Source organism: Drosophila ananassae, chromosome 2L, assembly GCF_017639315.1.
Source record: "Drosophila ananassae strain 14024-0371.13 chromosome 2L, ASM1763931v2, whole genome shotgun sequence".
NCBI lineage: Eukaryota > Metazoa > Arthropoda > Insecta > Diptera > Drosophilidae > Drosophila > Drosophila ananassae.
The window spans coordinates 20,286,714-20,311,337 of NC_057927.1; the positions used below are offsets into that span (position 1 = coordinate 20,286,714).

At 44.2% G+C, this 24,624-nt stretch overlaps 2 protein-coding genes across 2 annotated transcripts; one reads left to right on the plus strand and one right to left on the minus strand.

Moving 5' to 3' along the window:
- Positions 1-1,720: 1,720 nt before the first annotated feature.
- Positions 1,721-4,493, plus strand: LOC6501526 (nose resistant to fluoxetine protein 6). The gene is made up of 9 exons (XM_001955387.4): positions 1,721-2,035; positions 2,091-2,463; positions 2,520-2,593; positions 2,653-2,855; positions 2,915-3,027; positions 3,089-3,299; positions 3,358-3,539; positions 3,595-4,060; positions 4,131-4,493. Exons 1-9 carry the CDS (start codon positions 1,765-1,767, stop codon positions 4,365-4,367), a joined length of 2,130 nt encoding a protein of 709 aa, XP_001955423.1. The 5' UTR covers positions 1,721-1,764; the 3' UTR covers positions 4,368-4,493.
- A 7,137-nt stretch (positions 4,494-11,630) lies between these two features.
- On the minus strand, positions 11,631-24,243 carry LOC6499044. The gene is made up of 6 exons (XM_032455241.2): positions 23,785-24,243; positions 17,373-18,076; positions 17,118-17,253; positions 15,323-15,456; positions 12,933-13,161; positions 11,631-12,844 (listed from the first exon to the last, which is right to left on the minus strand). Exons 1-6 carry the CDS (start codon positions 23,837-23,839, stop codon positions 12,738-12,740), a joined length of 1,365 nt encoding a protein of 454 aa, XP_032311132.1. The 5' UTR covers positions 23,840-24,243; the 3' UTR covers positions 11,631-12,737.
- Between the last annotated feature and the right edge of the window lie 381 nt (positions 24,244-24,624).

Sequence of the window (24,624 nt, forward strand, 5' to 3'; positions counted from 1 at the left end):
TCGGAAACTAGAATTTGGATCGTCATAAAACTGATTTTTTTTTTTGTATTGGTATTACCGATAGCAGTTGCCAAGCTGTGGAAAAGCTCACTATGGGACCAGCTCACCATTGCTCTAATGTGTGTACTTTACCAATTTGTGCTAATGTACTAATGTGTGTGCCAACATTTTAATCAAGTTTCTATGAGTTGTATATTCTAATTTCAATATGATACTAACGGTGATGGCATTGATTGCCGGTATGTTTACTTTAATCGGTTTTTTTTCTACGAAAGGTTCCAAGTGAGTGACAAAACCCGATTTCATCAGTACTTGAGATTAGCATATTTGTGACAATGTTTTCTGCGAAGTCGTGAGACCAATAATAATGTTTTGTTAATTCTGTAATTAAAAGGGTTTAAATAGTGCATACTTTTCAGCTCGCCCGCTAATTCTTCTTTTTTTAGTAGAGTTGGCATCTAATATTCAGATAGGTATTTCATGCATCAGTTTATCAATATAGCCTAGGTGTTTAAGCCAACACGTGTAATTTAATCTAAATAAAACCGAGCTTTAAAAAGACATAAAATGGTGTCTAAGGATTATAAGGAATATCACTTGAGAATCAGGGCTTGAAAATTAATACATAGCATTTTTAGGTGATTTTTGGTAAAAATCATGGCTCTTAGTAATAATAATACTTGAATGTTCAGAAAGAGAAGGTCTTTGATCGGAAATCTAATCGAGAAAGCATAAAATTTTTCGATCGGATAATTATTGGCCAAGTTATGGCTACTTCCTTGAAATAAATAGTGGCGGAAATCTTTGATGAGCCAACTAACACCCGAGTGCCCAAAATGGCAACTTTTTACACAATAGTTCTGCAATTTTTGGTAAGGGAATTGGTAAGAGAATACCAATTACGAATCAGTACTTTAATTGGCCGCGATGTGCATCCAAATATCATGAAAATGAGGAATCAGAATTTTGACTTTTGGAAAGTTAAGGTTTTGGTAGATAACACTAGTACTCAAAGATCAAAGATCGGAAATGTATAACATTCAGTGATCAGACTGGAATTGTCAGAACTATGGCATTAGTGGTAGATGGTAGGCCTTCAAGTCCTAATCTACTAAAATATTTTCAACAATTTATGTATTTGGATATATTGTATATGCTCTATATTTATGTTATTACCTAAAAGAACCTTCACCACAATATTGAAAATTAACTTTTAATTAATCAATGAATCAATGCTATTAAAGTGTGGAAAAAAACGTAAATCGACCAGGTCAAATCAATAAACTCTGTTAAACGCTGTTGAATATGCGCGGGCGGTGCGAATCTAAGGAAGCGGCGTCTTTTGGCTGTAGAACAAAACACTTGAGGGGTTCCCATCTTATCAACTTATCAATGATTTGAATAATTTCCACAGAACTGTTGAGGTAGTATGGTATTAAAACCATTCCCGCTAAATTGGTCAATTAGGTATACCTTACTTGGAATTGATTTAAAAGTTGTACGATCATTATGATTGTATTCTTAAAAACAGGTGAGTAACGCAAGAAATCCGAAGACAATCTGAGGCAGACTGAATCAAATGTGGTAGATTACGCTCTATCGTTTTTGTTAATCGGAAAGAACCTTTGCTCGGCTGTAACCCTTCGTATTGCTACTACAGAAGGCTGTTTAATACTTTATCGCTAGACGGTGCTTATCGGCATATGATTCGCATATAAATGTTGCGGCTTGTGGCAGGAGCTGGTCAATACACTTTTAGTAACCATGGACAACATACTCGTTGCCATTTTCCTCTGTGGCCTCGCACTCATTGGTGCTGCGGAACCTAAACATGAAGATTTACTTCAGGACCTACAACGCTTCGATCAAATCAGGTCCTTGGGACTTCAGTTTGCACATTTTTTCCGGAATACCACCATTAATGACTTGTCTTTAACCGATTCCCGGGCACCAACTGCTGAGGATTATTTGTGTCTTAGGGAACTGGCAGATTTCTCGATGGCTCTCAGCACTGGTCAATATTGGGCGCTGAAAAGTGAGTAACCCTAAAAACTAGTAATTTAATTTTAGTTAAATTACTTTTTAAATAGTGATCGATTCATGGGGATTCATTCCCTCGGGTGTTCTGACTGGAAATATGTACGATTTGGGAAATTTTGACGAGTGTGTGAATATCAGGGCAGCAGGCAGTCAGTCCAGCACAATCCGTGGAAAGTACTGCTTTCTAACAGTCTCCCCTGGCGAAATATTTGGAATAACTACTGGCGCTATCGGAAAGTTGTCAATAAAAACAGCAACGTGCTTTCCTGCTTCCTGCTCAGGATCGCATATGAGCCAGTTTATTGGCCAGATGATGGAAATGGTTTTGAACTTGAATATCTCTTCTACCGCACTGAAGATCAGCGATAGCAGTTGCCAAACAAACGAGGTTGAACCCCTTGATGGCCTCACCATTTTTACAATGTGCGTTATATATTCTTTTTTATAATCAAAGCTCTTGACTAACCCTTCGATTTCAGTGTTATTTTATCAGTAGCTGCTTCTGCCGTGCTTCTGTTTACGATCTACGACTATTTGCTTTGCAAAAACCAAAGTGAGTCAGCAATAATCTTTAAATGTATATACTATTTCATAAAAATCTTTGCATTTCAGATCACCTTCCAGTTCTTGTTAAGGTGTTTTCGGCGAGGGCCAACGCGAGAGTCATATTCCGTATCGTGGATTCAAAGTCAAACCCAAATGTAATCGATTGTCTTCATGGAATTCGATGCCTGTCGCTCTTCTGGGTTTTCTTTAGTCATGAATATATATATTCAGCTATATTACCAAATTTGAATCTGTTCAGTGCATATTCTGTAAGTAATTATATCCAGAAAGTTAATCTTATCTCGCTAATTTATTTTAATTAATTTAGTGGATGGAACAACCGTTCTCCAGTTTTACCTTGCATGGATTTTTCTCTGTGGACTCTTTCTTCTTTCTGGGTGGAATGTTGGTGGCCCTGATTTCCTTGCGCTCAATGGATAAGTAAGTCATAGGTTTGTTTAAAGGATTTGCGATAATCTTTAATTAACCATATCTTTTTAAGGACTAAGGGAAAAATAAATGTGCCTCTGATGTACTTGCACCGACTGATCCGTATCGTTCCAATTGTGGCCATAGCAATCCTCGTGTACGTGAAGATGATGCCTCTTGTTTCTGACGGACCTCTTTTCAAAGGGGGTTATTCTGGACGCGAAGCGTGTGAAGCTGGTTGGTATTGGAGCTTGTTGTTTGTACAGAACTATACCAACGACCTTGTAAGTAAAAAAATTAATAATATCAACGTATTTCGGTATGACCATTAATTTTTAACAGTGTCTAGGGCATTCATGGTATTTGGCGGTGGATATGCAGTTGTTCCTAATCTCCCCCATTCTGCTGATTGCACTTTATAAATGGGGAAAGAAGGCGGCTGCCGGCATTTTCGTCCTTATGATCCTGCTCTCAGGTTGCCTATTTGCCACGCAAATGGTTAACGAATATCATATGTTGCTTAGGTAAACATGAGGTGTTATCGTTTGCGAATGTTTTACTAATTCTTTGTCAATTTAGATACACAAGTACAGAAGCTTCAAAAAAGCTTTATTTCGCCACTCATACACACGCTGCTCCATGGCTAATTGGATTTTTGTTTGGCTACTTCCTGCACTTGAATCGGGGCAAGAAGTTCCAGCTAAGTTGGCTGGCCGTTTTCTCAGGATGGGTTCTTTGCCTGGCCCTGATCTTTACCTCGATTTTCGCTCTCTACCCCGCTGGACAGTGGGACGCTGAGCCATTGCCTCTCTTGGCGGATGCTTCTTACTACACTCTCACCCGGATTGCCTGGCCTTTGGCTCTATGTTGGGTCGTGTTCGCGTGCAACCAGGGCTATGGAGGCCTGGCCAACAGCTTCCTCTCCTCCCCCGTATGGCAGCCGCTCTCCAGGATTTCCTATTCTGTCTACATTTGGCACATGTTTGTCCAGGAAGTCAATAACAGAAGCACCAGGACCAATACGTATTTCTCTGATTACCAAGTGGTAGGTTTTATTTTCCCTATTACATTATTCATATACACTTTCTTATTTGAACTGTATTAACTATTCCCAGATGCTAAGGTTCTGGTCAGACCTGGGTATAACCCTTATAATGGCCGTTTCCTTGTACCTCATCATAGAAGCGCCTTTTTCTGGGCTGGAATATTTCCTGAGGCCAAAAACGAAAAATTCTGCCGCCAGTAAAGAAACTGCTCCTTCAAACGAGACTCAGCAAAGTAACGTTAATGAGAAGGATCTTAGGAACCTCGATGGGCCATCGATTTTACCTGAATCCTCTAATGCAGCATAAGGGGAAAAGGGAATAGTATTTTTCTTTATTTATTTTATTATATAGAATAGATAATATTCGATTATTTTTGGATAATTTTAAGTGTAAATCTCAGCCCAAATAAGTAAATACATTGATAAAAAATTATATTTTTCCGGTTTACTTTTATATACTGGATCTTTTTACACTAATACTCTTTACGGGTCAGAATGAAGCTAGTTCCTGACTGCACCTGACTGAGTAAGACATTTATTTACGTACACCCCCACTTCCGGCTTTGGGCCCCCATCTAGCTCCTGCCTCGTCACTCTCCGGTTGCAAGCCCCTTGGAAATTTAAGGCTGGAAAACAAACGGAGAACTTCTTGACTCCCGTCGTTTTCGCTTAGCCCGATGCTATAAACTACGTGCTGCCCTGCGAGGTGCACCTATAGCTGCTACTGCAACTCCAACCTGCAACCTGCAACCCGATGCAATGAGTGTCTGGCGGGCCGACAAACCGATCTGGATCCGGATCCGAATTCGAATTCCCACTGCGCATATTTTATGGCAGTTACGCGGCTCCCAGGCAACTTAATTAGTGCCTGCTGGTGCGCTTCGACTTCTCCGACTTCCATTTCCATTTGCCCCGACTCCATCGCCATCACCGCCACTGCCAGGGCCTCTTCCACACCGATTCCAGCAGGGACAGCAGCTGCAATGCACCTGACATTTAACATTATTACGCGGCACCTCCGCCGAATGTCGAACGAGTTGCCAGCCATTACATGCAGCGCCTTAAAGTGGCGAATCGGCAGTGTTAAGCTTAATGTGCACCACATTTGCACCACTGCCACAAGGTGGCTTAGCACCAGTGATGGCAGAACGAAGTACTTTTTCTTAAATATTATATAAGTCGTCACTCATTCTCTAAAACTTTTGTCCTTAAACCCAATGGGTCAATTTAATTTTGTTTCCCAGGGGAAAGCCATTAACAAGCTTTATTTACAATGGGCAATACACTTTAATTTAATCAAATTTGTGTACTTTTTCTCTCCAATGCCCTTTCGATTGCCCCTATAAAATCCTTTAGTACCTTTGCCATCACTGAAATGTAAGTTGGATTGTAACTCCAGCTCCATTTGGGTAGGCGGCTCAGTTGCATTAACGTTTTGTGACTGCGCGAAGGGTTGCGTGTTCGATTGCCGTTGCTTGCATTTAATGGGTTAAGGCACACTTTCGTGGGTGGGCCCAGCCACTTACAATTCATTGAATTCCCCGTCTCCAGTTGCCCGCAATTGAAAATCGATCCAGACGGCCTCCATATCGCAGCTGGTGGAGCCTTTAAAGGGAGGAATTGCTTGGCACCGTTGACCCACAGGGTATATTTTACAAAGTGCTTCCTTCTTAATAATTGGCAGTAATAAGCTGCCAAGAGAAGGAGGACATCTTTTGACAGGAGTTGCAATTAGCAGGAGTTAACTGCTCATGTAAACATTTTCCGATTTAAGTTTCGGAACTCTGATGCTTGGCAAGGGCAGAGAACAAAGTACGAAGAACTTTTGTGCACATTTGTGTTTATTATTGTATAAATCAAAAGATAAAGTTGCTCACACATACACACACTTCCTGGTCCTCTCTTGGGGCCAGTGGGGTCGGCTTGGGTCGCTACTGGAGCTGGTTCTGGGGTATCCTTCGTGTCCTGTTTGCATGTGGAGGCGCAGTACGTAAACTTAACTAAATGCACACAAAGTCTCTATATATATGGCTGGGGTCGGGCATGTTTGTGGCATTATAAAATATATCTGGGCAACAACAAAGCGGGCTTCGTTACCAGACCCAGGGTTTTTGGCCCTTAGACTGCCGTTTTCCTTTTGTATTTTCCTGGGCTCTGCCCAATTTTCAAAACTTGGCAATAGCAAAATGGCGATCTGGCTACCCCTGTTGCAGGGCTGTTATTGTTGGTGCAACATTTAAATGCCAAACTTCACCGGACATGCTTCATAGCTCTAATTATACATGCGCCTTCCTCGGAACGCCTTCCGTTGGCTGGAAATAAAAAAAATGAAAAATACCAAGGTATAACAACAATGGAAACTCGAAGAGCTTTTCCCCCCTTTATTGTTTTTGTGGTTGTTATTGTTGTGACCTGCATTGTTGTTGTTGTTTTTCGGTGCGCTGGTCCTCTGCCAGGCAACGCGTCGTATGCGCAATGTGGCCTGCTATTTTTTCCAACCACATATAAGCATACACATACATGAGTGATTGCCAAACTGTAAGTGTGGGAGGGCCCTCACTTCCTTAGTTTCAAGCCGGGCAAGTTTGCATGTCAGTTTAGAAATTCAAGGAAAAAGGAAAAAGTTGAAAGGAACAGAACCTGGGGCCCGTCACTCTTTTGATTTGATTAGTCCTCCCATACACATTCATACTCGAACAATAAATTTATGTAAATTCTGGCAGCATAAAATATGGCATTAAAATTTAATGTGCAACCCCGGGCACGCGAAAGCCAAGCAAGCCCAAAACCAGGAATGAAGACATTATGCTTGAGCTCGAGATTATAGGCTGGCTAATAAGCCGCTGACCAGATGACCGGCCGAAAATGAATACAATCAGCCAAATGCAAACTTTGAGCCAACATAGCATTTTCATTAAGCGCAGCACATTAGCATATTTGTCGTTGGGAGGGCATCCGCTTTTATAAATCACTTCATTGACATTTTTTACGAGGCGTCAGATCGACGGTGGCGGGAAACTTTTCCAAGAACCAAACATGTCCGAAGTCTGAGAAAAATGTCTGAGCCTGCGGCCGGGAATTCATTTGGAATACTGTTGAGAGGGGGATGGTGGCAGAGCGGAGGCCCCTGGCCAAGATTGACGCGCCGCTTACGTGCCACAGAACCATTTGTCTTAGCGCCGCACTTTGCGTGTCTTAATTAGCGCCCCACACCCAATTCTCAGCTATGTAGATGCCACACACCACCGCCTAGGCCCTTCTGCTCTTCTGCCAACAAAAACCAAAAGAAACTTTGCCGCCGTCAGGTCGAGGCAAGAATTTATGTATCCCAGATAAGAGTTCGCTGATAAGACAATAGATCCCTGGGCCTTGGCCTGTCTTTGCCTTGAGTTATTATTGAAGACGCGACATGCTAATGAACTCTTTTGGCGAAAAGCCCCGAAATAGAGCGCAAAGAAAGTTGTTTCTTTCTCCGAAAAGGAAAACTCAATTAGGAACGCTTTGATTTGTACTTTCTATGAATTATATATATTTTCTTTATATATAAACGAAATATTTTTAGATATGTATATATAACAGAAATGAGTGAAATTAATAGAGGTTGAATCACTTTCAATTTAATTTTTATTGGTTTAATTGAGAGTGAAAATGGAATGTTTACTTTTGATTTGATATATGGGCTTCAGAACTTAAAGTGCATTGCTGCTGGCCTAAATTCATGAAAATAAGTTAATAATTCAATTTGTGTCAATTCTTTGACTAGTTAGGGCTTGTAGAGAAAAATGACATAATGACTGTCGCTTTTTGGGAAAACTTTAGCAAACTCCTTTAATGCTAAAGTCAAGCGTCCGCCCCCGAGTGCTGGCCATTGTCCCAGGCTTCATTAGCTATTCTCCGGGCCTGAGTCCGGGTCAGGTGGACAGCTGCTAACTGATAAAACCAAAGCCCCGCAACTGCTTTCAGCCAGGCTAATTAAAGCCTCGCACTACGGCTGAATTGTCGCCTTTCTCCCTTTGCCCGGGTTCAGCGTATGCAAATCGTGTAAATCAGAGAGTTTAGTGCTACTGGCCACTGGCCGTGTCCCACCATAAGCTGCCATATTTAGTTAAGTAATCAGGATTTTTGTGGGTGCCAGAGGGGCGTGGCCCAGCGGGTCGAGCGAGAGGGTCCTCGAATTGTTGACTAGGACAACAAAAGAGTTTTCTGCCGGCGCTGCCACAGGCCCTTGTATTTCGTCGATGACATTGTTCCCTTTAGCCGTCGGGATTGTGAGTATGCGTGTGTGGGTGCTTGTGCGAGGGGGTGTTGGTGTAGTTGTGTGTATATTATTATGTCCCCTAGTGTCTGAGGACTCTGCCTTGTCCTAGGCCGTGTCATGCCATTGGGGCTGGCATGTGGTGCTCGTTAAATGCTAATTGCCGCATACTTGTAACCACTTTATGTGAATGCCTTTGTGCAGCCGCCCTCGCCACCAGAAGCAAAGGCAAGCAGGAGACTGGGTAGTGACTGGCTAATTGAAACACTGCAGCCATGCACTGTTGCACCTATGCCTCCATGCACCACCCCATTTAGTGTGATCAGTCGGGCGGAGCTGCCCGAAAACTATTACCACATTTCGCGGCCATCAATCAAAGGCTTAATATCCGCGAGGCCTGTCCAGTCTGGCCGCTCCCTTGTCAGTCGAATGAGCATGTCAGGCACAGCACGAGGCCCAGAACGAGAACGGCGGCACAAAGTGCATCATTTGACCGCTAATTTGGCCGTAAATCGCGCTGCATCGAGGCATTTCAACTGACCTGCTCCTCTGGGTCAAAGCGTCTGGCACTCGAAACTCTGGTATTCATAACGTAACAAGCCAGCTTCGCATGCAAATATCAGCCGTGTACAATGGAAGATAATTCTAATATTTCAGATCAAAATAATGAGCCCCACTTAATATTGAACATAAATAGAGGAATTTATTATTACGTTGTAAGATAAGCTGCATAATAGAATATTACATTTAAATTACAGAATTTTATTTGTAATTGTATCCCTTCACAATGCAGTGATAGTTTCAAAACCGATGTGTTCCACAAAAGCAAAATTTATATTTGAAATAGGAGAGTATCAAAATACATTAAACAGTCCTATGGTTTCCCATAGTCTAGTGGGTGTGTATAGGTTGCGGCCTCCAGTTGCAAGATCATTATGGCACGGTGACATATGCGAAGACGGACAAACGATACCGGATTCTGGATTCCGTATGCCGACCAGTTAGCCACTAGCAGTCGAACCATCATTAGGATGCTCTGAGTCTGCATTTGGCATTTCTCGTTTTAGCATTCATCGTTTCGTTTTTCGATGACCAGACCTGGGTCTCTTAATTGCCGAATATCGAGCCAATGCGTTTTTCTAATGGCACCCCCCATTCCGAGGCGGTAACTCATCAACGGGGGGCCTCTGTCTCACTTTGCATAATTTCAGTTGCAGCTGCAACTATAGCTCCGGCTCCGGTTACGGTTACGGCTACGGTTACGACTAAAGAGAGCCTCTGCGATTGTGAAAACTCATGACTTTCATATGGTTGGGGGGTCCATGAGATTTCCATTTACTCAATTCGCTTCATTGCAAGCCATCCGAATTTATTTGTATAGTCCATGTCAAGGATGTGGCCGGACAGGCTGGATGCGGATGTTTATGCAGCCGTGGGTGTGCATGTGTATTCTATATGAAGCACTCGAAATGACATTACGGGCCTTATTCCACGGCTCTGAGGCTGGCAAATGGAATCAATATTATGCAAATAGGGAAAGTGGTCAGAGTCCACTCATCGCCCACCCATCGCCACCCAAAGCCACCGCCCACCAGCCATTTCATTTCAGAATTTCAATCGACGAGAAAATGATGGCAATGGCATATTATTTTGTTGCATTCCGTTCCGTTCGTTGTGCAATAAAGTGCATTTTGATTTGCCTTTAACAGGCCGTCGGGAGTGGTGCAATAAATTATGCATGGCAATGCATGGACAGTGCCTTTTCCCCTCAGCTCGACTGAATCACGCAGAGACCCATCCACTGAAAAGGTTATCCAAACAAAGCTTGAACCCAAGTGGCGATTCCATAAATCAGAATTAAAAATGACCAACATATCCAAAATGAATTTAATTTTTAGCTACTTTTCAAGTGCCCGTGGATCATCACCTTCTGGTCGCACTGTTTTTTTGATAAAGTGCCTGTGGCATGCTCCGCCCATCTAACCCTGTATTACACCACGCCCAAAGGGTCGCCCACTTCCCGGGGGTCGCTGTCAGAAAGTTCGCTGCACTCATTAATCAGGCACCGTGTGGAAACTAATTTAATGCAACTTAAATCAAAAGCAATTGTTGTTTCTAGCCCACTGCAATTTAGTCAGCCACTTCCGCACGCACTTTACTGGCAGGGTGCTTCAAGTTTGGTGGCTTGGTGTTTGGCTGTTGGGGTGTTTGGGTGTTCGAGTGTTTGGCTGTTTGTACAGCTGGGCGGTGGAGCAATTGACGCGTCATAATTTGCAACACCATCGCTGCGAGGCTCCTGGCCGCGCCCAGTTGAGTGCAAACTAAATTTATCAGCTCTACAATCGCTGGCAATAAATTTTTTAACCCTCCAGCTCCTACTTCGGCTCCAGCGACCACACCCACCAGCCCCCTAGAACATATGATGGCTGATGGTTGAGGGTTAAGGGTTAAGGGAGTTCAGAGCCAGACATTTAAATGGCGTCGCTTATGCAATGCAAGGCAGCCATAAATCTTGACCAAACTGGCCGAGTGCAGAAGCAGATTAGATTGACCAGTGGGTGGGACAGGTCAGGGTGGCTAGGTGTGGGTGGGACGGTTGGATTTCCCAAGGTAAACAGGTCCCGGAATGGCTGCGAGCCACGCATTTAGGCCGGTTTCCCTGCGGCATTTGCGTGGGCCCACCCACTTTGCCGACCTCCCCGCCTGTCGACCACAAAAACTCCGTTTTTATTTCGGTTGCCGCTTTGTGAAAGTTTTTTGCGTGCATTTCTATTTATGTGGCTCGCATAAAGTTTAGTGCGCCATCAAAATGTTGGCCGAGAGAGAACAGAGGCTACAGCGGCAACAATGGCATATAAAAAAGCGAAAAGCGAACCAAGTTTAGCCCCGGCAGCGCCTAAAAGGCTGCACGCAATTTTTTCATTCGCCGCCATTCCGTGCGTGCTTTTATGTATGTGTGCGTGTACGTGTTCGGGCTCGAAGTGTGTGTGTATGGGTGCTCGTGTTACTGGGTGAGTGCGAGCGTGTGTTGCGGTTTGTTTGCATACAAAATTTGTACGTGTTATTTTAACTTTTCCCGCTTTTATGTTCCATATATACATATATAAATTTTTGTATCTCCTTTGTTGGCGCTGCAAGAGGCAGCCTCGATTTTAACACCTTTGCAAAGTGAAGGGCAGGACGAAAATAAAAGGACGTTTAGGAACTTCGGCCCTTCAGGTGTTAATGTCTGCTGTATGGACCGGGTGCGTGTTATTCCACCAGCAGATAACATTTCCGTATCCGGTTGCGCCAAAAATACGAAGAAGAAACAACTGGGAGTTTGCTTTCACATTTATATTTGTTTAAACACTCTGGGGGAAAAAGGGGGTCATGTCGTACTCATACTTATTTATTGTATACATATACATATCTTCATATATAGTAGTTATATCTTCGGGAGCTGTAATTTAATTTTAATTTAGTCAACACTACATACAGGGGACTTTTGTTTTCTGGGGACAGTCCGGCTACAACTTAAACAAATAGCTTACAGTTCTAGGTAATCAAAAGTTCTTAAAATACAGATATAATATATACTTTTTATACAGTTTATATAACTAGGGTGCACTGTAACCCAAGCCCGTCGAAACTTAATTTTAAGCCGTAGAGTTATTCGTAATTGATCCAACAACAATCTAAATGTATTTCAAATTCCTTTTACTTTACAGACTTCATATACAAAACAAAACTCAACTACTTTCGGAATCAAAGTCAGGAAGCAAATACTTTCCGGATTGTAACTGAAACACTGGGGGATGAGTAGGGGGATGAGTTCTTCTATTTTTCCTTCTATTTTCACTTTAGTTGCAATTATGTAGTTCTCGCATCTGTTATGGCAAAGTTTCCAGCTCCCATTTGAAATTGATGCCAGTCAGATAGTATTTGACAAAAGTCCAAAGTTTGTCCCAGACTTTTTCGTCTCAATTGAAGTATTTACACAGAAATTATGCACAACGAACCTCCAGCCGGGCCAGATGAACACGACTGGGACGCTGGATCGGGGGCTGTATCATATATATTAGATTGGAATTTAGTTACTTAACAATTTTGCTAATTGAATTTCGGTTGCCCCTCTGCACAGGATTTTGTAGTTGCAGAACGCAATCCCTTCTAATACTATTCAACTCGTTTCTGTTTGCGTTGCTTTCTGATTTTTACATGCTATAACACATTTATCCGATATACTTGTTCTTTACTCTTGGTTACATTGACTCTGTTTTTGTATTTTTCCATTTATATTCACTTAACAACTAAAGATATTACACTTAAAGTATACAAAATCACCATTTATGCTCTGCAATTGCATTTGAATTGAATTGAAATGAATGCATGTTAATTGAAACGAGTCGCCAGGAGAGTTGGCCGTCTGCAAGAACTCGCTTAGGTCAGCTCGGATCCGAGTAGCCACTGTCCGGTCCGGGCCAGGATGATGGCGATGGTCAGGGAGCGTAACAGACTGCTTTGCGAGTGTCCTGCTGCTCCTTTAACTGTAAACGGAAGGAGAAGCGCACAAAAAAATTATATTGAATTAGAAGGGCGTTGGGATTTCGACAGGATTTGGATAAGGTCACTCACCCAGCAGCATAGCCTCGCGGTTGTCGATGATGCCCGGCCGCCGCTGCAGGACGCTCTCCTTGCCACCCTTCCACAGGACCGGCGATATGCTGGCCAGGCATTTGACGCGCATGTCGCCGTCATGGAAGTGTCGCGGCTCGAGAGGCAGCTGCAGCCCGAGCGTCGAGGTGATTAGCCCGTGTTTGTGAACCACGTCGTTGTATTTGTGCAGGTAGTGCTCGTCGAGAATCTGGAAAAAAATCAACGGAACAGAGGGTTGCTTAAACGTTGCACTTCAAGAAAAATACATAAAGTGTAGGCGCCCATTTGAACTGGAATTTGTAAAACATGCATAGACTTCGCTGAGTGCAAAGACGGAATTAAAAGCCTGCATCCGGAGTGTATCAAGTGCTAGGGGTTGACATACGCGGCGTATGAGCAACCGAACGGAAACAGTACCGGCAAGGGGCGTGTCTGGGACATGTCTGGCAAATGCCTGAGGGGATGCTTTTGTGTTACAAGTCCAAGTAGGAGTCGAAGCAGGATCTGGAGCCATAGATGGAGACGAAGCTGGAGTCTGAGCTGAAGGTTACAATTACAAGAGCTTGATAATTCCTCCCTTTCAGTGTTTGCTGCTGTCAGCAAAGTGCACTGCCATCACAAGAGGCGGCAGTGGAGCGGGAAGCTTTGCGGGGAAGGGGAGTACATTAGTGGGGATGGGTTGGCGGTAGGCCCCTACTTATACATGGACTGAGAAGAAATAAAATCATTTGCCATAAATAAGAAAAATGTGCAGACCTGATAAAAAATGTGAAACGTTCAAATAAATAACTTGAACTTTTCCCTGCTGCTTTTTTTCGATTTGCTTCGAAATTGGGTTCTCTGCGAAAGTAATCGGAATCGGAATGGGAATGGGAATTCGAATTCGTTCTTTCCGGGGAACGGAGCTCGACGGAGGAGGGATGGCAGTAGCACTTTGCCAGCGAAATTGTTGCCATTTGTTAGGCGATTGGCCTGCTTGCCATTTCCCTTTGTGTTTCGGTTTTAAAACTTTAAGGGCATAAATTAAATCAGAAGAGGTCCGTTGCCAGCGCCTTGCTGACACACAACAAACATCCTGAAAATGCCGTCAGCTGTCCTGACCAGCCCCAAAGCAAAACGAAATAAGGATCCAGGAATAAAACAGGGAAAAAGTGGCAATAAAAGGAGGGCACTTAGAATGTCCGTCGAATTCCAGGAAACCTTCTAACTTCAAGATCCCGCGAAAATGTGTTTTACGCATTTTGTGGCCAACAGCAAAATTGCTTTACGAATATTGAAAGTTTTTCGCAGAGCAGCAAAAATATGTGCCCTGATGGACAGTTTTATTGTAAATTGCACAAATGCCTAGCGTTTGCAGGACAACGAGGATACTATGTGTATAACCATGAATGTCCGGCTCTTGTCCGAATGCAAGACAAATGTTATTAAATAAACGTTCAACAATTTTACTGCTGTGCTCCTCTTCACTTCCCGCCGGGAACTCATATATATTTGATGGATTCCGGGGGATGCAGGGCTCCTTCATTATTCAGGAAGGGCTACGAAAGAGGGATGTTTCCAGCTGCCATTGTTCGAAGGCAAATAAACCGGGAATCGTGCCTAATCGCTCTTATTGATTTTTCTCGTATTTATACAAAAGCCCGACAAGGCAGAAAGGGGCATGAAAGGGGCCTTTCTGGAACCCCCTCCGGGCGGTGTGGGCAGTCAGTATGGTACAATGAACTAACTCGTACCTTAACGCCTCGATTCACACAATTTGAGTGCCATGTAGTCAACGTCGACGATAAAATGCAGTCCGCCACCCACCATCCTCCAACCATCCAGCCACTCGATCCCCCATCCCGCCCGATATTTTTGTGTTCCGGCCACGGCAGACATGTAACGAGCTTTTGGCCAGATGGATGGCCCAGTCCCAGTTTCAGTTTCTGTTTCTGTAGCCGGAACAGCAACCCTCCAGCCAGCCCACCCAGCCACCCACTCCCGACGAAGCACACCTGGCCGACCCGCTTCTAAGCCCCAACATCGGGACCATAAAACATGCCAAAGCCAACAGCGAGGCAAGAAACCCCCGAAAATGTATTCGAAGCCTGCCCGTCTACATGATTTTTTGCTCATGAAATTATTTCAACAACCTGCCCGGCCAACTGGGTCCATTGCCACAGCCCCGCGTCGTTTGCCGCGTTGTTAGGGGCTTAAATATTTACTGTATGCATAATTTTAACATTTTTTTTCAGCATGCTCTTGATTAGCGTTGGCAGAAGGGCAGGTGCTACTATCGTTTAGGTACTAGCTCCCTAACCCCCCCAGAAAGGGTAAATTGTTCTCTGTTATATTTGCTAAAGATATGTATGTTGGGTTAACAAACTCACCGCCTGCTCGTTGACAAACCACTGTAGATGTGAGGCCGGATGCGACTTTCCCGACGTACAATTTAAGTACAAGTATTCTCCGATCTGATACTGATACTGCTGGCCCCGGATGTGTGGACCATCGCGTGGCAGAACTGAAATCGAAAAATATATACATTTATCAATTATGAATACTAGATTTACATTACCATAGGCGGATTAATATCAAATATTATATTCTGCCATTTCGAAGACCAATCATTTGTGATTCCCTTTTTAAACCCAAAAACCAGTCACCAATAAATATTTACTGCGGCTTTCGCTTCTTGTTCGCCTCTTCTTGGTCGAGTAATTTATTAACAATTTTTTGTGTTGCTTTGGATGGCAAATATTTGCCTGGCACACACTCTGTTGTGCAGGGAGGGGAGAGTTTTTGCACCCTTTGCACAGACGATTTCAATGGGATATACAAATAAATATTTTTTCGCTGCTCAAATAGAACATAAAACACACAGATAAACCGAAAGCAACAACTGCAATTGCAGGAAAGCCCGGGGAATGGGTATTCCGGGAGGAGGAAATGGAGGACTACACAAAATATGTTGTAAGCGGCCAGACTGCGGAAATATCCATTAAAATGGCATTTTAACTTATAAATCGCTTGCGTGGCCTCCTACCACACCCAATTCCCTATTCCAGCCCACCAATCCTACCGACTTTCCCGCTTCTGTGTGCCTTGTTGATTTTACGCCCAGGCCCCACAGTTTTATATAGTATTCCCTTTTTGCCGCTGGCCATTTGGTTTAAGTAAAAAAAAATAGTAAAAAAAAGGCCAGGCGACCACGAGAAGGGGCGTCCTGGGAAGTTTAGCGCGTGTGTAAAGCGGCGAAATAAAAAACTGCAGGGACTGGGCTCAGATTACAAATATATGCTGTTATGAAACTAAAGCTTATGAATGACTTTTTAAAAGCATTTCCGCCCGCTACCCCGATAAAGAAGCCAAAACAAACAACAGCGCCAGTCGCATTAGGCGACCATGGCCGAAACCAACAGAAGCTGCAAAAATGAACTCGATCCGAATCGGACTATACACATAAATATATTTATGTTTGTACTATATATGTATATTTAGTGGTACCTTTGGTGGGTGCCGGGATGTGAACCGCAGAAATGTTGAAAGGAACCACAGAAAGGCACTTTAAATATTCAATTTAAGTCATCTAAGCCCCTAACCGAGATAATAGAATAATATAAGAGCTCAATTGAAGGTCAAAGTTTGCGACCTGTTTTTCGTTTTTTATTAATACTAAAGGGAATTTATTTAAAGTTTTCAGAAAGGAGTACATCTGGTTTAATTTCGGTTTTATTGACAACATTTGCTTTACTTATTGTAACTATTCCATTTTGGAATTCCTATCCATCCCCTTGTTATATTTATTCAATGTATCTGATTCTTTAGCCGCTTATTGAAATTCCTAGATCTGCAAGCATGGACGAGAAAATTAAATCAAATAACTGTGAAAAAGGGCATGAATAGTATTCACATTTTGTTCAAGCACGATACGGAATGCTCTCGACAAAAAAAGCAAACAACTCCAGAATGATGAAACACAGATTGAAAATATGCACTGCACCTTTCCACCCCCCAGTATGTCGGGTATTTGCATTTTCAGTATGTGCTTGTAATTGATGTGAAATTTTTTACGCAAACATTTGCTCGCTTGTGTGCTGCTTTGCAACAAATATTATTAAAAATAGACTCGTCCCCCCAAAACGGAACGTGACTCTGAATCGATTGAAGATTTTGGTTACTTACAGACTACGTCCATGCGACCCTCGCCCTGCACCGATGAGAAATTGGGGGCCTCGGCGGATACCTCGCAACGGTACAGTCCAGTAGAGTTGAGGGTGAGACCGCGCAGAAGGACACGGCTGGCGTCGGAGAGCTCCTCCTGCAATAAGAAATAAATACCAGAATTAGCATGGCTCTACACAAAATTTTATTTCCAGAAAGGAAGATAAATATTTTTTACAGAATAAGAAATAATCAAGTAATCAGAAATCTACTCACAATTACACGAATTCCGTCCACTCGATAACTGGTTTTTGGCGGACGAGCCTTTGGCACGTAGCGGTAGAATTCTTCATTGTCCTTGTACCACTTGATGGCGTACAGGGCCTCGCCCTCCTCGGCCTGCTCCTCGTCCTCTTCGTCGTCTTCGTCCTGGTCGATGCTGTCGTCGAAGCTGTCCGCCCGATCGAATTCTGGTATATAGCTTGCCGATCCGGTATTGCTGCCAGAGCTCACGGTCATCGAGCCGCTGTGGGTGCTGGCCCCCACATGGGCACCCAGATATCCGGAGGCCGCACTGCCCCGGTAGACACTGTGTCCGTAAGGCGACTTCTCCGGCGGTGACGGCAGCTGCTGATGCTGGCTCTGGTATTGCCGCATGGCGATGGGTTCCCGCTGCCGGGGCCGCTGACCACGCTGACCGTGCTGCCGCTGGCCCGGGTTTTGGTATTGGTTCTGGCTCTGACGCATTCGTGAGCGGTACGGGGAGTGATCCTCCTCCAAGCCATCGCTGTCCGGGTAGTGGAAGTCTCCGCCAGCGTGGGAGTTACGCCCGTGCCCATGGGCATCCTGATGACTCTGTAGACCCGTGACGGTGTGGTGCGTCCGATTCAGCTCGTACTGGCATTCCAAGAAGGCGGACTCGCCGCGGACCTTGTAGGCGGGAATGGAGACTTTAATCATGCGCAGGCCGACGGCCAGACCTAACGACACGGAAAAGAAAGATTTAATTTAATAATATTTTAAATGATAAAGATTGTAAAAAATGAAGATTATATTATAGTGCCAGGTATCAAAAAGTCCTTAAAAAAGTTTTTTTGTTAGATCTACTTTCCACCGTAGGACTCAAAGATGAACACGACAAACATTGAAATCAGCACCGTCTCGGAAATCAATAAACTTGAGGCTCCGCGGGGATATATAGCGCATATTTGCATAAGAAAAGGGCTCTGGATGGCGAGGTGATAGCAAAAAGCGGGAGGACGGAGTTCAGCTGGCCCGCTGGGCATTTGCCAAGGATTATGGCAGTCGTAACAAGGCCAGAGGAAAATTAAAATATTTAACGTCAAGACGAGACAATTTTCTGTTGCTGATGACGGCGAAAATTTTACGCCTGGTGGGCTGCGTTCAGAAAATATTTGCATAATTGATTTGTCCCCTGGACAGCTTTGCTACTCCGCATCCTTGTAGTCCTGCTAGTGTCGAGTCCTGCTCGAGTCCCGGACCAGCGCAAACAATTATTGTTTTAATTAAAAGGGACCCACGGTTTGATCGTCAATTGCTTATTTATGAGCAGCAGCTCTGAAATATGCAGGTGGTCGGAGGATAAAAGATGGCATGAGCGGGCCAAGGCCATAGCCAGCAGGTGGAGAAACTGGCTATTGTCCTGGACGCAGGCTATCTGTTATCCTGTGTCGGGCTGGTCGTAAATATTAATAAATGAGTGCGTAATCGGGCTTAATCCTTTGTGAAATTACTGTTCCTCCGAGTCGGGCCGCAAATTATGAAGGCCAGCGGCCAGCTGCCCACAGGATATTGGTCGTTTATTCACATCCTTGCTGTCATTCGGCCCCGAATAAATGCGCCGTTTAGTGGTTTATTTTGGCGGAGCTGCTCAGCCAGCGTTAAATTAGAATCGCAGCCTGGCAGTCGTCATAAATATTTGAATATCTGAGCTAAAATGGCCGGCCATTAGGAGCAGGACTGGACCAGGCTCCGGGTTGTGGATTCGGGATTCCGGGGGTGTCGGCTAATTGGCCATTGGCACTGCCATTGGCAGCTCGACTCCAACTGATCCAGATGGAAAAGTTTTCCAGCCGCTTAAAGACGTCAGCAATTGAATGGGATTAAGCAGATTGACAGTCTCTGATCTGGGACTTGGTGAAGAAAACTTTTACATTGCAGCTGCACAAGTTTTCCCAGCCCCCAGGGGCCGATTGAATGGATTGGCAGGACCTTCGGGTGCGGATGAGCAAATGGATGCGGTGGCGTATTCTTGATGCTCAAGTGCAGCAAACAATTTTGATTTGCCTAACTGGAATTTAATTAAGAAATGAATTTGATTGCTTTTAATTTCGGCTTTTGAATGTTAACGAGTCAAAGCCAAAATGTGTACCAAAAAAAGCATTGCGTCCGCCCTCCGCAACCATTCGAGGTAATTACATTTGGCCATTAATTAGCGGAGAATTTCGAGGACCTGTTGTGTGACTAGAACGGCGGCGGCACACGTTGTTTAATTGGCAAATTTTTATGACAGCGACTTTGATGGACGAGTCAAGGTGCGTCCGTTAGTCGTCACGCCCACGAGGCGTCGCCGCTGATGTCAGTCAGTCGGCGGGGAAATAGGCTTAATGAAATTAAGCTTCTTTTTGAAAAAATAACAAAGCCAGGCCCAGACTGCAGATGCGAAACAAGCTGACACAAAGCACCCATGGCAGTAGTAGTTGTAGCAGCAGCAGCAGCAATAAACACATGTCATTTGGGCAACGATACAAAGTGTCTTAATGTTAATTAAAAAACAGCAAAGTCCCATCAGGACACACGAAGGCAGGACGAAGGCTCCTCTGTACGAGGAGCCTGCTGGTGCGCATACAATGGCGAAAAGTTGCAAGGGAGCTGATTAAAATTGCCTGCCGGGGCTGACGGGGGAATTGCCAAAGAATTTCAGCAAAGCGAATGACAGCTTTTACCCCAACCAGAAATCTAGAAGCCCAGCTGCCCCCAAACCTCCGCGTCTGCAATGATAAAAGCCAACTCGATGTCGAGCGAGAAAGGCTTACATTCAAACCCGAAATTAAATTACAAGTTGATGTGCCTCGAATGGGATTCCATTTCAATGAATATCTGAAACAGCACACGATACACACGAAATGTAAATATTTCCACAGTGCGGCATCTCGGTATTGTCTAAGTACATTGGATGCATTTCAATATCCAAGAAACCCAGACAAAAACGAAAAGCCAGAACAGATGTGTTTTTGCATTCAACATTGCTAACTTTAATACTTTAAATTTTTGTGCTTGATTGGATTATTTAATTCACTAAAACTTTAGCAACAAATTTTTTAAGTTGGGTATTATTTTTACCCTGAACTTACAAGCCTCAACTAAAGTGCCTCCGGGGCACATGGGAACAAAGGCTTTTCGCCAGGGGAGAAAAATTTTGAAACTGTCTGTCTATCAGCTGGCAGCCTCAAACTCCCAGCTCCTCTTGCCTATGATATTGTTCCCGCCCCACAAAACTTGCGAAAGTAAAGTTCCATATTTAAATTAGTATGTAAAGTATCCGCAAAGCAACGCGGCGCACTTGATGTAAATTGAATATGCATAAGCTGGAACTGGAGCTGAAGCTGGAGGAGGGAAAATAATTTGGTATGCATGATAATTTCGTTCATTAACGCATATTTAAACACAGTAAGCCTCCACCTGCAGGAGGTTAAATAAGTCCTCTGACCCCCCAACTTTTGGGGGTGTTTAGCATAATTCGATAAAATTGGCAAACAGAACAGGACGAAAGGGAGCGATACGAAACGTAACGTAACGAAACGAAATGAACCGAACCGAAGGACAGGAAAGTGGAAAGACAAACAAAGCAGGTCCTGCCAGCTGCCAGCACCGGAAAAAGTCAGGAAAAGGACTCGAGGGAAGGGAGATGGACTCGAGGACCCTAGGTAAACTGACCCACTGTGCGTTGCCAAATAGCGCATAATGAAGGCCGCCATTAGGAGATAAAGCGGCAACAAAAATCGGTTGTAGCAGCTTAGTTGCTATCAATGATGGGGTGGACATCGGATGGAGGTGGGTGATGGGTGCTGTGGAGAGGGATCCGGATCGGGATCGGTTGAACGGCCCTTAACTTTATACCACTAATGAGTTTGCGCCTTCACAGCAATTATGCGGCCCCTGCTCGGGGAGGCTGGCAAACTTTTGCTATCTGGTAAATCATTTAGCCCCGTAACGTTGGCCCCAACCTGAGTCCTTGGTCCTGCGATAGGCTGCCGCGAGAAAGTTGCCGAAAAGTGTCAAAAAACTGGAAGACACAACAAGGACAGGCCACTCCGGCTGCCATTGATAGTGAAATGTCAGGCGAGTTGGAGAAGGAGCAGCAGCTCATTAAGGGCTCGTCTTATTCTCAGTGTCTAGACTTCATTAAAAACTCTGACATTCGTTTTGCCTTTTTTTTGCCACTTGCCGCGGCGGGGTCTGATGAATATTTATTGTGGCATTGACAGCTTAAACTCCGTTAAATGCGGTTTATTAAAGGCGTTTATAAAACAATTACTGAGTCCTTCGGATCGGAGGGGCGCTTGGCCTTGTGCTAAATACGCAAACAATTATATTAAAAAATACAAGCAGTGAAAAAAGGCGAGAACAAAATGCAAGGGGGTAAAGTGAAGGGGCAGCGCCCAGCCAGAGGCCTATGCGAAATTGTAATGAAAAAGCCTTTGGGATAGTTTTGGCTTAGTGTGTGCAGTAACCGAGCGACAACAACAAAGGCCATCCTTGCGGCAGCAACAAGAACAATGCTTAGCGGCAGCTGCAGCTGCGGCGCAAAAAACTATGCAACAGTTTTGAGAGGCTCGCGGCAAGGAAGGACGGCTGGCATGGCAGGGGAAAGTGAAAATACTCATACGCCCCGTTGCCGCTGCGCGATTGCGTGTGCATTTTTTGTTCACAGGCACCGCAGCAAAAAAACAACGGGAACAAAAAACGAAAAAGAAAACAGAAGCAACAACAACAAACAGAAACAACATGCAAATCTGTTCAAGCGCTTCTGATGTATTCAAGTTGACACAAATCTGGCGCAAATCCTGGCTCACACACAAGCACAAACAAACATATACAGCCGTACAGCCACACAAGTCAACTCTAAACGACACTGACAAGGCGAACTAACACACACAGTGGCAGGCGTGTAAGGGCTGGTGTGTGTGGGTCTGTGTCTATGGTATGGTGAGACGGCCAACAAAACATTTATGAATAAAATAGAAAGAACAAGAGGCGACAGCGACAGCAACAAAAACACTAACAGCCCCAGCAACGGCAGCAACAGTAACTGACGAGCGAGAAACGAGCAAATTAAAATCAAAATAACCGCAGGTGATGAGCCAACAGGGCAGACGAAAAGGGACAGGAAACCCAGTAGGAAAGGCAACTGGAAAAGCAAATGGAAAAGGGAGGCAAGTGCGGGGAAAACAGTTTCTGAGCTTCTGAGCTGGCATGTAATTGAAAATAAGAATAACAATGGCCATGCCATACAAGCGTCCGAACAAAGGAGCACGCAGAGAAGCCATAGCACAGTGGCATAGCACATGTAACTTGTCGCCCACGCGGCGTATGGGTAATATTTGATCAAGGCGCGGACTCATTTGTAGCCACTTAAAGTTGAATGAAACACAATGGTAGTGTGCCAAAAAGCTAGACGCTCACGTTCCACAAACAATTTGCCAATGCAGCAGCCAAGTTTCCCTCTTCATTGTTTTTGAGCGATGCGATTTTCGCGGAAAACTAGAAAACTAGCAATGCCCTTCGGCAATCGGAAATGGCAAATGGAAGAAGTGGGCAGAGGGTTGCATTTTGTGCGCAGTGCACTTAAGGTGCGATTACATATTTGCGAAATGAAATGGAATTTATGCACACCCTCCTAGCCAACCCGTTCCACCCGCTCGTGCGTCAGTCTCGCATTTAATACGTATGAGTGATTTCCTCGGGGGCAAGTGCAGCAGATCTGCGTCTGTCAAGTCACGTACCGCTGACTCTGACTGCGACTGACTACGACTATGGCTGCACTTGACAGATGCGAAGGCGAACACGAATGGAAATTGAGCCAACTTCGGCATAGACGCAAATTGACAGCTCACTCGGCACCGTACGACCCACATTAGGCTCGGCGAAATTCTATTAAAAAAATTATCATGTTTTATTTAAAATAAAGCGAAAATTGCCCGTCCAAGTGGCGGATGCCTACGGGTTATACCTCACTCATTTGTATGCGCTCCGCATGCGGCCCACAAGAAAAATAACTGAAATAAGTGAAACGAGCGGGTCCCGGATGTGGAAGGGGTGTTCACGGCATTGGGTGGATGGAATGAATGTATGTCGGGGATTAGTGGGCGGTTCTGCTCCTTTTTTCGGGACAACCGACACGCACGGAAAACAGAAAGCTTCCCCAAGTTACATATGCATTACATATATATTATATATGCGGCGGTGGTATGTGCGTTTGGGTGTTAAAACGCCACAAGTGACTTTGTCGAGCAGTTACAATTTGCTTTTTATTGACTGGCAAGGTGTCGACACGCGCAGGCACTGAACTGGAAATGGATGTGGCAATGGAAATGACTGTGGCAATGCCAGTGGGTGGGCCCACTCCCGCTCCCACTGCCACTCAATTTTTCGATTTTGCACTCACCTTGCAGCAAACAGCAAATGAACACAATGATTCGTGTATCGCTTGTGTATTTCATGTTTATCGCATAATATGTAATCCTTTGCGAAACAATAACCAAGGTGGCTATTATGATGATGATGATGATGATATTCGGTGTTCGGGAAATGGAAATCCGTAGCCGGAAAACTTTTCTGCTTCTGCCTCAGTTTCAGGTTCAGTTTCAGATCCAGCTTCTTTCGACGTTTTCTTGTGCTGATTTAAGCGGTTTTTCCTCCGTTGGCTTCCCGTTTATTGTTGCTTGATGGGACTTAGCTCCGTTTGTGTTTTCTTTGCGTATTACTTTCAGAAACTTTTCGCATAAACTTCCAGCCTGTTGCCATTAATAGTTGGCTCGATCCTTCGCCCAGGGACAACTGCTCCGGCAGTCTCATGTGCTTCCACTGCAGCGAGCTCATTAAACTCGGCTTTGTCTCGTTCCTGCAGCCTGCAAAGAAGACCACAATAAATGGGTTTTAATAAAGTTTGATGGGCCCTGCCAAGGTAAAGTTATCCTAATTGAGCTCGGCTCAAGGTGAAATCCGATACCCAGAATGTACTCTGTGAAATATTTCCGTGCTACAGACCTTAGTTCACATTTAACCCTGCCCAAGCTTTTCAATTTGTTTCACATTTTTCCTCTTGAATGGGGTCGAGTTCATCATTTCCATTTCTCATCAGGTCAAAGTACAAACAAAACAGAAAATTATTCTCAATCAAATGACATTGTTTCGCTATCTGTTCTGCTCTCTTTTAGCAAATGATGACGGCAACCTCAATGTGGTCATCAGCAAATGCTTTCGGTGACCGGAATCTAGAGACAAT

What these genes read in the sequence shown, in the direction of transcription:
- LOC6501526 (XM_001955387.4), top strand. Translation starts at nt 1,765, where the DNA reads ATGGACAACATACTCGTTGCCATTTTCCTCTGTGGCCTCGCACTCATT. An exon ending in GGCCTCACCATTTTTACAAT is followed by an intron (nt 2,464 to 2,519) that starts GTGCGTTATATA and finishes CTTCGATTTCAG; the next exon opens with TGTTATTTTATCAGTAGCTG. An exon ending in GAATATCATATGTTGCTTAG is followed by an intron (nt 3,540 to 3,594) that starts GTAAACATGAGG and finishes TTGTCAATTTAG; the next exon opens with ATACACAAGTACAGAAGCTT.
- LOC6499044 (XM_032455241.2), bottom strand. Translation starts at nt 23,839, where the DNA reads ATGAAATACACAAGCGATACACGAATCATTGTGTTCATTTGCTGTTTG. An exon ending in TGGACGGAATTCGTGTAATT is followed by an intron (nt 17,254 to 17,372) that starts GTGAGTAGATTT and finishes TTCTTATTGCAG; the next exon opens with GAGGAGCTCTCCGACGCCAG. An exon ending in GGTTTGTCAACGAGCAGGCG is followed by an intron (nt 13,162 to 15,322) that starts GTGAGTTTGTTA and finishes ATTTTTTTCCAG; the next exon opens with ATTCTCGACGAGCACTACCT.